The 13,360-nt window shown below is 41.6% G+C and overlaps 1 protein-coding gene across 1 annotated transcript in view; it reads left to right on the forward strand.

Moving 5' to 3' along the window:
• LOC124268700 (glycoprotein 3-alpha-L-fucosyltransferase A-like) overlaps positions 1–10,626 on the forward strand; it is a 164,120-nt gene extending 153,494 nt beyond the window's left edge. The window contains 1 exon segment of the mRNA XM_046703691.1: positions 9,897–10,626. Within this exon segment, the coding sequence (XP_046559647.1) occupies positions 9,897–10,239 (343 nt within the window). The 3' untranslated portion in view covers positions 10,240–10,626.
• The last annotated feature ends 2,734 nt before the right edge of the window (positions 10,627–13,360 follow it).

A 13,360-nucleotide genomic window follows, 5' to 3' on the forward strand; every position in this document is an offset into this window, starting at 1 on the left:
TGTGTGAAGCCCATTTCTGGTGTACCCCGCCATGATGTTGCCTGGAATATTGCTTAAAGCGGCGTAAAACTGAACTCACTTGCTCGCTCATGAAATGACCAGCCGTTTCTTCCATACTATTGTTAATCGGTCTTGTCATTATAAACTACACCAGTATGAAAGAGTTTTTGGTTTTTTTTAAATATTTTTATTCATTTCAGTGAAGCATACAAGATGGCATATGAATATAATTTGATGTAATAGTAGACAAGCATGACATATGCATCGAGTACTAAGAAGGTGTAATCCCGAACCCGACACATGTTACATTTGATTTTCATGAAGTGTAATCATACAGAAAGTAGTATAGTGAAATATCCATATTGACATAGCAAACATTTTGGTCTAACCAAAACAATACAATAAACAGCGCATGATACACTTATACAAAAAAAGTATTGTAGTTTGAGGATATTATTTCAGTTCCTTCTATGGTAAATATGGTACAGTGAAATAACAATGTTGGCATAGCACACATTATAGCCAAGTATAATAGATATAATAGCGTAAAGCACTTTTATAGTAGGTAGTGCATCGTACATTTATAAGAGAAAAATACAGTAAGGCAAAGGATATTGTATCAGTTCCTTGTGGAAGCAAGAATTATAGTTTGAGGATACTATTTCAGTTCCTTTCAGTATGAAAGAGTTGGCCCGGGTGGTACTTATTTTTCTTGAGTACGTTTATAACGAACACGCTCATGCATTCGACGAAAAATTCGGATCTTACCTTGCGTTTTTGTTCTTACCTCCTACTTTATAGTTTAGTCGAAGTGTTTACAACAAGCTACGGTTATAACGAACTTATGATGTTTGTTATATCAGTATGTTAAACGACTGCACGCATTGATGTTAGCAATTAAGCCGTAGCTTAGCAACGAGACCACACGTTCCTGTTATCAGATCTAGCTTCGCTACACTGCGCTTTATGAATTACAATATCTATCTCTAACCCGACATTATCGTATGGTGAAGGCTATTGTCATAAAAGTCAACGAACTGGATGTGTCGTACACGTTTGCCCGAGGATTGTGGGTCGGTTTGAGTGTCTTTTGAACAGGAGCCAGATATATGGATCCACGGACTTTATACAATAAAATTCTGTTTACGCCGTACCGGCCGGAGCTGACACGAATGCGAGACAGTATCTACTTCTTGATAATGAGCTAAAGGGGGCGGTGGGGTAGCCTAGTGGTTAAAGCGTTCGATCGTCGTGTCGAAGTCCCGGGTTCGATTCCCAACATGGGAACAATATATGTGAAGCCCATTTCTGGTGTCCCTCGCCATGATATTGCTGGAATATTTCTAAACGCGGCGTAAAGCCAATCCCACTCACTCATGAGCTAACGTTAAGAATTAAAAGGAAAATGAAGGGTTTTCATCTTAAAGATGAAACAGATCAACAAATTCCAGGACTTATACCGCTCAAAAGAAGTTTAAGAATTAGGGCTGGGACGATACACTATGTTACGATACGATATTTTACCTGCGATATGATACGTATCACGATACATACACCTTGAAAGAATGACACAGTATTAAGATTTGAAATGATTAATTTCAATGAATTTGTGTATAACAGTAACACTATTGTAATAAACAAGCACGAAACTCTTATCACACTTGCCTATTTTTCCCTAAATAAGTACTTTAACATGTTTAAGATAAAACTGTTTTGAAAAAAAGTTGAGTATCGTTTTGTATCGATACACCAGTCGACGATACGATAGCTGTATCAAACTTAAATGTATCGCGATGTATCGGTGCATCGGTGAATCGTCCCAACCCTATAAAGAATACCCGATGTTCTTTTTATAATGCTACAACTCATTATTACTAGGCGCTGTTCAAGTGATCATTCTGTACACCCACGTACCGAACAGGTATCTTCCATTTCGATGAAGGGATTCAAGCCCCGTTTCTTTAAAAACTTTTATTGACTCGTGTCGGTATATTTTTAGTCAAAGAACACCTGGGTAATACGTGCAGACACACACAGGCACGCGCACATACGCACGCACGCACGCACGCACACATAGATTAATACTGAAATTCCGTTTGAAATTGACCTCACTGTTTTCCACAACAAATACAGTAGAGGTAAGAGGTTCATTTCGAGAATGCTTAATTAACAGCAACCTTAAGATATATCGTGCGTAAAATGTAATTACCTCGCCGAAGGTCAAGGTCGCCACTTAAAAGTTAATCACGAAAATAGGTCAAGACGTCATTAGCATTTTAAGATTTGATTGTTATGTAGCCCGTGATGGGTGGCGTTTACCCCGGTAGTTGAAGTGGTTGCTCGTCACGCTGAAAGCCGGTTCAATGTGTTAAGCACATGATCTCGGTAGTAATAATTCGGGGCTTTAGCCTCCTGGTTGAAGACGCCGCCTTACAGCTGGACTATTGCTGAGTGCGGCGTAAGACTAAACTCACTCACTCACTCCTGGTTAAAGAAGGCATCCATTCTTCACAATGTGTGAAACTAATGTCTGGTGATAATCTTGGAGTAAAACCGGCGTAAAACACTACTCACTGAGTCACTCACTCACTCACTCACTCGAAGTGATATTGTCCGTATAACGGTGTACGTGACATAAAACCTAGACTTGCACAAATCTCTTAGGTAAAAGTTAATGGTTTAAAATGATAATTTCTAAAAAAATTAGTAAATAACAGACAGGGTCCTTTACTGTCAGCTTATCTAGACTGGCCTCTTCGAAGGATAGAATTACTATACATCAATGGGCTCAGTATTCAGTACAGCCTTGGAGCAACGCTACGTAAATCCATTCTCACTCCATTTATTTTAAAAGTGTTTACATTACTAAACATTGGACGATACACAGTGTGAACCTTTTCAATCTATTCATAATATCAAATGTACCATTTGTCCGAACCGTGTCAGAATGGATCCAGTTTTACCATAAATATAGTCTAAGATATTTCCGTGGAAATTTAAACATTCTGCAAAGAGAAAACAATGCTTTAGGGTCGTGTAGCGCCAAGTGCCTACAACTGGACCAATTTCGAGATGAGAACATTAGGAGTCCCAAATACTTAAAATAACATTTCAAATGCTGACAGAATACAGTAAATAGCGTTTATAATGAACACACTTACAACGAATTTCCTTTTCCGTTCTGTCAGTCTCCTTAACCCGTGAAGGTCCGGGTTAGCATGAGCCTTCAGTAATCCATGCTTGTCGTAAGAGGCGACTAACGGGATCGGATGGTCAGGTTCGATCGATGCTCATGCTGCTGATCACTGGATTGCCTGGTCCAGACTCGATTATTTATAGACCGCCGCCATATAGCTAGAATATTGCTGAGTGTGGCGTAAAACTAAACTCACTCGCTCACTGTCAGTCTCCTTGTGGGTAAAGCGTTCGCTCGTCACGCCAAAGACCCAAGTTCGATTCCCCACATGGGTACAATATGTGAAGCCCATATCTGGTGTCTTCTGCCGTGATATTGCTGGAATATTGCAAAAAGCGGCGTAAAACTGAACTCACTCACTCATTCACTCACTCATTCACTCACTCTTTCACTCTCAGCCACTTCCCGTATATTATAGTCCAAATGCGTGTAACTACCTTTTATGTCACGACACAATACCGCCATTTCTGTAGCAGTAGCAATAACAATTGTTTACTCAAGGTTTATAATGTAATTTCTTTAAGCCTACCATATAAGGTGGACTCCTGAGCAGGATTAGCCGCGTGCGGCTATACGCATTATGTGTGCGACATACGCATTATGTCGGAAAGCTCACGTGATATCTCCAAATCACCATGATAAGCCTCAAACAGCAATATCATAATATCTATAAAGTTTTGTGTTTACAAAGTTCAGTGACAAGTTCGTTCACCGAAAACATAATTAAGAGGGGCTTATACTGCAACCTTGGCGAACAACACGGGCAGTAGTAGAATAAGGCGTTTAACGTCTTTGTTTTATACACGCTTTAACTGAGGAAGACATACTTTACGAACTACTGGCAGTTTTGTATGTTATTAATGTAGACGAAAGCAAATACGAGATAATTCAGCGTCATCTAGGTACACTTTGGTTTTGTTTGTTTGCTTGTTGTTTAATTCCGCATTCAGCAATATTCCGCTAAATAATAATCGAGTCTGGAAAAGTGAGATCTTGTTTGGGGCACAGCGCTGCTCTCTCTCTCTCTCTCTCTCTCACTCACTCACACACACACACACACACAGAGATACTGACAATGAGGACAATACGTAACCTCAGCTGATCACGTTGTGTCAGTTTCATTCATATGACGCCAGATTCATCCAGACTGAGGGGTCAGTTGGAAGTAGTCTCTTCAAATAACGGATATCCCCTCACCACGCGACCTATGATCTAAGTCTTTGTGACTAAGGGTGTCACTGTTTAATTCCCATCTTCCTGTTGCGTTGTCCTCCTGAGAGGGTACGTAAGTCCCAACACATTTAGAGTAAATTTAGGCTTACCGCGTTTTTAATCGTAGAATATGTGTGCTTTTAATTTATGGCTAGATTTCTCTTCTGTCGCCAATGGCTGAAGGGATGGTGTAAATCCAACTAGGGTCCATGCAGGTAGCAAAAGTAATGTAAGTCCCCATGGTCCCTGGTATGGTGATCTACCTTCAGTTATTGGCGATTTATAGCCCATTTTTATACTGTATTGTTTTCCCTTTAGTTAAAACGTTTTAGATTTAATTACTAGTTTTACTTACATATCTGTGATATTCTAGTTGTTTTACTGTCCTTCGTCGGCAGGTTTTTTTTATAATATTCATATATTTCATTTCAATATCATGTGTTCTCGTCACGATATGGCTGAAATATTGCCGATGTGACGTTAAATATTAACTCACTCACTCACTCACTCACTCACTCACTCCTGTTGCGTTGTGGTACAGGATGTCATGGTTAGTGGTACAAGTGGCGAAATAAAACGAAGTCGTGATTCTTTTGAATGTTATTTTCTTGCATCATTCATCATAGAAGATGATTTTCTCTTATCCCCCATAAGACATGTGTTGAATACGTCACAACGTATGTAAACAGTACTGAGCCTGTCCCTAAGGGGATGTACAAAAGTCCAAAGTTCCTATTATAGTAGTGGGGCCTACAAGGTTTCCTCTTATGTAAGGGGGCGGTTGGGTAGCATAATGGCCTATAAGCGTTCGCTCGTCACGCCGAAGACACGGGTTCGATTCCCCACATGGGTACAATGTGTGAAGCCCATTTCTGGTGTCCCCGGTCGTGATATTGCTGGAATATTGCTAAAAGCGGCGTAAAACCATGCTCACTCACTTATACCGTGGATATAACGTATGGAAACGGAGCCGAGGAGCTAACGTGATTTAATCAAATCACTCAATCATCGTATGTAAACGTCCATTAACAATTTAATCTGACAGGAGATATTAAAGACAATTGCAATATGACTTATATATAATGTAATGTGATGTAATAGATTAACAGGAACTGGGATGATACAAAGTTTTATTTGAATCTGATTATTGTTTAGCGACTCATCTGTAGTCGTGTAGCTATTCGCGGCTATTGCCGGTTAATTAAAAGTTCTGAATATTTTATGATAATATAATATATATTATATAATGTTCTGAATAATTTTACTGATTGATATGAAGATGAGTGTTCCGTTCCGTTAGATTTTGTCGGTTTTGTTGGTTTTGTTAACTGTTAAAATTATATATATTATCAAAATAATTATAGTCATGTGACACACAAATCATGTCAATTTTTCATCGCCTTTTTATGGCGTTAACATGGTCAACCAACAATGTAGCATAAATAATTTTCTAGTAGAGTCGCGCTATATGATTATTTTCGGTGTGCATTATATCTGGTATTTGATTTGATTTGTTTGTTGTTTACCACCGCACCGGAATAGTCCAGCTATATGGCGGCAGTCTGTATATAATCAAGTCTGGACCTGACAATCGGATACGATGACGTGTAACCCAAGTCCGCGAGCCTGAACCCCGATCCCGTTAGTCGCCTCTTCCGACAATGAAGCATGGGTTGCTGACCCGGATCTCCACGGGTCTATAGCTGTTACAAAAACCTTATTAAGAGGCACATAACGTGTTCATGATGAATTTCTAATATAGGTTTGACATTCTACTCACAGTCCTACATGTTGGATCCCAGCCTACACTATTCATTCATGCGTAAGCATGACAACAATGAATTATTTGTTATCCGCTAGTGGTACTCTGCTATCTCCCGCTTTTAAAAACATCCTTTAATAAAGAAATTAATAATCTATGTACAATAATATGTTTATATACAAACTCAGCGAAGCCAAAGTGTTATACGACGACAGCTAAGCGTACAAAACGAAGGGCCCTGTCGCGAAAAGCTCCGCTCTTTGCCCTTGATGCTCATGGTGTCAACCACTAGTTTTGTGGACTATTTACAGATCACCTTCGTATATCTAGAACTTACTGAGTGGCGTGATACAGTGAGTGAGTTTATATTTAAGCCGCTTTAAGCAATATTCCAGCAACATCTCTGCTGGGGGACACCAGAAATGGGAGTCACACATTGTACCCATTTTGGGATTCGAACCCGGGTCTTCGGCGTGACGAGATGCAAGAACAAACAACAAATAATCAGTTTGTTGTAGACCTGTTTTCCTTCACACTTGAGTTTCCGGAGTGTAAGTAGAAGGGTACATGTAAATATCACCGAGGGTGAGTGTGTTGCCCTTAGCTACAGCAAACCCTCTTTGTTGAGGTCATACTAACAGGACGCTCGCTTATTTACCTTGGAGCCCAGAAAAATACGACGGATGTATTGGCATAATACACAGGTTGTTCTCACCCGCTAGACAGGTGGAGGTTTGTACACACCGTTTGTCGCATGAGTGAGCTTGTGCCGCGTGACATTATGAGTGTACGTGGCCTGCTTGTAAAGTACCGTATAATAAAAATCGGGTGTTCTGCAAAACGAGCCTGACCTCAGACCACCACCCTGCATTAACCCTGTTGACAATATTAACAATGTACAGACTTCATCTCATCTTTAGAATATACCCCGTTTAATGAATAGCCCAGGGGTACAGAATTAACCCATGCACATATTAACCCTGAGTACGAGCTTTGTCTCGAGTCCGGGGTGGTGGAGTAGCCCAGTGGTTAAAGCGTTCGCTCGTCACGCCGAAGACCCGGGTTCGATTCTCCATATGGGAACAATATGTGAAGCCCATTTCTGGTGTCCCCCGCCGTGTTATTGCTGGAATATTGCTAAAGGCGGCGTAAAACTAAACTCATTCACTGAGTCCACACATTCTTGAACACATATAACACATTTCTGTGTCAGCGACACCGTCAAGGTTCGGGTTTATGGTGGCAAAATCGTCTGAGATGCCGCAATTTGCATTGCAGAGTTGCGCCCATTGGGCACGCGGGAAAGCTAGGATTTTTTGTTCGATTCCAGGTTCGGTCCGATTTTGTTTCTAGGTTTATCAACACCATCAGTGCTCGCGGGTTTCACCAAAGTTGTAAACATCAGTGAACCGCATCAATTTGGGCATTCCTACCCAAACTGGCGCGAAACGACGGGAATGGAGTAATGTTTGAAGCGGCGTCAAACCCAGCCCACTCACTCGCTCGCTCGCTCACGCACGCACGCACTCATGCACTCACCCACCCATGTCGTAAGCGGCAGCGAAGGGGGTCGGGTGGTCTGGCTCGCTGACTTGTATGATACGTGTCATCGTATTGCAGTTGAGTATATGCTCATGATATCAATCACTAGATTGTCTGGTCTACACTCAGTTCGCAGTGAAATCGTTGAACTATTGACTGCTGCGCTAGGCAACAGGTAATAAACAAGACTTGACCTACAACACTGACATGCCCCAAGTACATATGGGTTGTTTTAGTAGAAAATCTTAATCAACATTTGAGCTATAAAATATCGTCGAGACGGAATATACTTGAATGCTTTAACAAATATATGACGATCAATAAAAGTTAAACAAATATTTGTAGTAGCTGGAATATATCGATGACACTTCAGGTGTGCCCAGTGCATACCGTGGTCCAAGTTATAAGTACTACAGCTTCCTGCTTAGAACTGTTAGATGAACCAGTCCGTGGTTGTCTTTCAAACTGTGAATTCGATATTTGGGTTCAGCAAGTCGTGATGGTCGGAAAAGGAAACTAACGTTACCGGGTGATCAGGCTCGCTGACGTCGTTGATAATTGCCATCGCCACAAATCTATTCAGTTTGCAAACCCTAAACTGTCATTTTCAGTAGAGCTCGGTGTGAGTTTGTGGGTGTGTACCAGCAGAGGCCAAGTGGTCACAGCTGTCACCCGTCACGCCGGGTGACGATTCCCCACATGGGAACAATATGTGAAGCCCATTTCTGGTGTCCGCCGCCGTGATATTGCTGGAATATTGCTACAGCGGCGTAAAACTATACTCACTCACTATTGGACCGAAAGAAATATTACTAGACTGGGGCTTCTGACTCGTGTCTGAACCCGCAGACTGCAGTTAATTAAAACTGCCACTAGAGACATGGTTAATGCAGTGGTGCATAAACAAGTATCGCTCTACCAGGACATGAGGCCAGATGTGTACATCCGTGATCATAGTCGGGTGCGATGTCAGGCTGACCTCACATGAACACAATAAAATAACATTTATCGATTAAATGAATGTACAAATTGAATGTATATAGCCGGCTACGCAGCGTTGTCTAGTGGTAGATGTAATATACATTTTGAGGTCAGGAACTGCACCCTGAACATAGCCATGACACTGCCTAGAGCCTATCCTTTCTTTGTAAAAGAAGGGAGCTGTGATAACCAGGTGCATTCTTTCTGCGTAATTGTCAACTTGGTGTGCAAGACTTGCAACACATAAGTTCGTGGGGCAGCGGGGTAGTATAGCGGTTAAAGCGTTCGCTCGCCAAGTCGAAGGCCCTGGCTCGATTCCCACATTGGTACAAGGTGTGAAGCCCTTTTCGACTAACTGTTACTAATCGACGTAAAACACACCTTACTGGCACACATACAGTCTCTATAACAACAACAACCCGACCCCCCACCCCCACCCCTTGTTACAGGACAGATATTCACGGGTTCGATTCCCAGTTGTGTCCCCATAATGGTCTATTACGGTACATGTGGTTGCAGGGACGGTGGGGTATCCTAGTGGTTACATTGTTCACTCAACACGCAGAAGACCATGATTACAACAATGCCATTAAGAACAAACCTCTGCTGGTGGGGATTTCTGGGCTCAAGAACAAACCTCTGCTGGTGGGGGTTTCTGGGCTCAAGAACAAACCTCTGCTGGTGGGGGTTTCTGGGCTCAAGAACAAACCTCTGCTGGTGGGGGTTTCTGGGCTCAAGAACAAACCTCTGCTGGTAGGGGTTTCTGGGCTCAAGAACAAACCTCTGCTGGTGGGGGTTTCTGGGCTCAAGAACAAACCCTGCTGTTTCTGGTCAGGGGGTTTCTGGGCTCAAGAACAAACCTCTGCTGGTGGGGGTTTCTGGGCTCAAGAACAAACCTCTGCTGGTGGGGGTTTCTGGGCTCAAGAACAAACCTCTGCTGGTGGGGGTTTCTGGACACAAGAACAAACCTCTGCTGGTGGGGGTTTCTGGACACAAGAATTAACCTCTTTTCTTGGGGAACCCATGAGACAGAAGAACAAATCATGATGCAGCTTGAATACAGCCGTAAAACAACATTTTCTGTCATAACGTTTTTAGTTAAACACTTACAATGGTGTAACAATGTTATTATTGTTTACAGTCGTTGGTCTGGTGCAGCAGCGTCTTTGTCAGCCCTCATTGTGTATCTTTGGTTTATTTCAGACATGACGTCATTCCTATCGTGATGGGAGGATCTCCGTCGGACTACAGACGCTCTGCTCCTCCTCATTCCTTCATCCACGTGGACGACTTCGAGAGCCCCAGTGCTTTAGCTGAGTATTTGAAGAAGCTAGACCAAGACGAAGACTTGTATAATGAGTATTTTCAATGGAAAGGGACGGGATCGTTCATTAATACATTCTTCTGGTGCAGGATTTGCAGTCTGCTGCACGACGTTGATTCTAGGCCGCCATCTTGGTTTTCTGACGTTGAAAAATGGTGGCGTGGACCAAATGTTTGTATAGGGAAGGAATCATGGCGGAATCAATCGATGGACCTCAGCTGAGTGGCATCGAGATGTTGAGACCAATACTATCGTCTGTGATCTTCTGTGATGCAAGAGTTATCTACCGTAACGGGGATTCCCCGTCGACCGGCAAATCCAGTCTTTTGCTGCCTTCGGACAATCTGCGTTCTAAGATGCAATATTTTTATAATTATTTTCTAAATCTAAATTACCAACATTAGGAGAAGATGTGTTTATATTCGTATGTGTCGCATTTGGGTTAAATGTGCATATGCATGGGCAGAAATCTCCTTAGAAACAGGTTCAAGTTTGGTCGGAAGGTTCCGATTGTTGTGGGAATTTGTGAACATAGTCATTGGTGTGGTGTGTGGGGATGTCTATTTTTAGTTAAAGTCACACGCTCAAATCGATTTTGTGATGAGTTCTCTTTCTATTCTTTGCTAAGAACGTTCTCCATTAAAACCTGTATGGTTGTAACTATAGCTTCGCAGTCCCTAACTTCGCTACCACAACCATGAGATGTTCGGCGGGTGATAGAGAACCAGGTTCGATCCGTCCGTATTTCTGTTTATTCGCAAGTCACACTTTTCGAATTCCCGACGTAGGCCTCAAGCCGTTATGAATAGGCTCATTGAACAAAGGCTCCATTTTTTCATATTTACTATTATCAGTGTCTCTGAAACATTCAAATTAAATTCGAAAATGTTGCTAAGCTTTTTATTTACATAGACACCATCACTGTATTACTGATAACGTTACACTGTATTCTTGGACTGATTCCAGAATTTCGTAATTCAACTCCTCTTATATAAGTCTCAGTAATTCTACGGTTCTTCCCATCAGTGGGCTTTCTTGGTTTCCTGGGGCGGTGGGGTAGCCTAGTGGTTCAAGCGTTCGCTCGTCACGCCGAAGACCCGGGTTCGATTCCCCACATGGGTACAATGTGTGAAGCCCATTTCTGGTGTCCCCTGCTGTGATATTGCTGGAATATTGCTAAAAAGCAGCGTAAAACCATACTCACTCACTCACTCACTCACTCTTGGTTTCCTTGTTAACGTTGTGATGTAATTATTCAAAGTCGTCTCAGTCCTACTTATTGAGAAACCCACAGATGGTTGATGTGTTGGGTATATTGTCGACCACCTTGTGTGTGATGGACCGTTACCACAGCGGGGCCGGTGGGGTACCTAATGGTTAACGCGTCCGCTCGTCACGCTGAAAACCCGGATTCGATTCTCCACATCGGTACAATAAGTGAAGCCCATTTCTGGTGTCCCCCGTCGTGATATTGCTGGAATATTGCTAAAAGCGGTGAAAAACGTAACTCACTCAATGTAATGAAGCCGGCGACACGAGCATTTCATAGATTTCGGCTTAAAATGACCACATTCTCCCACAGTAAATATTTATGTCTATACAAATATATACGATTAACGCTGACAGAGGTATGTCATATGTATATTCATGAGGACGTGGAGGATCAAGTGCTGCTGATTAAATAGTTAAGGTTTGTGGGAATAAAATGAATTCATTTAGATAGGACTGATTAGTGAGGTGACATCATTCCATGAAACCACGTAAGTTAGCCATTCATGTTCAGGGTTGTATTATAGACTACAGCGGAAATAATTTATGAATGTTCTGTTCCCCTTTACAGTCCGTTTGAGTCAGAAACGGACCGATGAATTGCAAATTTTATCATTGTACAAAATTGCCACATAAATATAAATAGTACACATGTTTATCATTTACTAATACCCAACAGCTTTCTTATATTTGAAAATTTTCCGGACTCCACCAAAAAAGTTCTTTAAGAAACTATCATTAAAATTTTGACACAGTTCACTATTTGTTACGAGGGAGGAGTGCAGAGAAAGGGACAGCCAGGTGTGCGAGAAAGGATGGAGACGGCACAGCACAGGTTAATGAATCAATAACATGGTGGGCACTTGTGCACATGCTTCTCTAACACCTGGCTGTCCCTTTCTCTGCACTCCTCCCTCGTAACAAATAGTGAACTGTGTCAAAATTTTAATGATAGTTTCTTAAAGAACTCTTTTGGTGGAGTCCGGAAAATTTTCAAATATAAGAAAGCTGTTGGGTATTAGTAAATGATAAACATATGTACTATTTTTATTTATGTGGCAATTTTGTACAATGTTAAAATTTGCAATTCATCGGTCCGTTTCTGACTCAAACGGACTGTAGCTGGTATTTTTGTGTAATTGATAACCTGTGTATTGTATGTGTCATTGAATTTGCATAACGTTGAATGCTTAATCGGAATACATGTTACAAATTAGGCTCAATGATGGGTTGAAATATTAACAACATGGCGGCCAGTCCCATTGATTATGGGTTGGGTCAGTTCTGCGAGAAATTCAATATTGGAAAACTGACTGACGCACAAACAAAATTCCTAAACAGTCTTTTTGATTTTGATGATGTTTTCATATCAGTTCAAACATGGCGGTGACTTTGGGTTCTAGGTGATACGAGTTATCTCCCTTACCTCTTCCCTCATGTCGACGTTTGATTGGTCGGGTAACTTTCGATCGCAAGAACCACAGGCATATTTTAATCGCTGTTAATACCAGATTATGATTGACGTAGCAACTATTTTTTATTTTTGAAAGAATATTTTTTCGGTTTTTTTTGGCACAGACACGCTATACTCTTGGTGTTTGGGAAGGGTTGAAGTGTTGGGATAAGGCGGTTGTCTGGATACCGGGAAGACTTTTCAACCACCCTTAAGTTGTGCAAACGGTTTAACTAAACACATAGCAGCTCTTCTTGAGTTAATCAAACACGACCCAGCGTTACATCCATCAATTGTACAGAGGGACTGCACGCTTGAATTGCTAAGTAAACCACAACGGCCCACCGTTATTTGAGAGGCCCAGTCGTCTGAGGGCTGACAGTCGCTCTGCAGAGTTATGTCCCTTGATTGTGTGTGTTTGATTCCCATTTACCGTTATCGTTGAGGTTTGTCAGCTAATCGAGTCACTTGTGAAGAATTTTTATCGAAAAGTCGTCAATAACGATTTTAAAACATCCCTTGTATACCACACACAAGACATTAGGTAACCACCGATTCCTTTGTACATTTTCACTTGCTACAGATCAACTATTGTATGAAAGAATATCTGCCGTTTAACCA

Source organism: Haliotis rubra, unplaced genomic scaffold (assembly GCF_003918875.1).
Source record: "Haliotis rubra isolate DU_JTF1 unplaced genomic scaffold, ASM391887v1 Scf14, whole genome shotgun sequence".
Lineage (NCBI taxonomy): Eukaryota > Metazoa > Mollusca > Gastropoda > Lepetellida > Haliotidae > Haliotis > Haliotis rubra.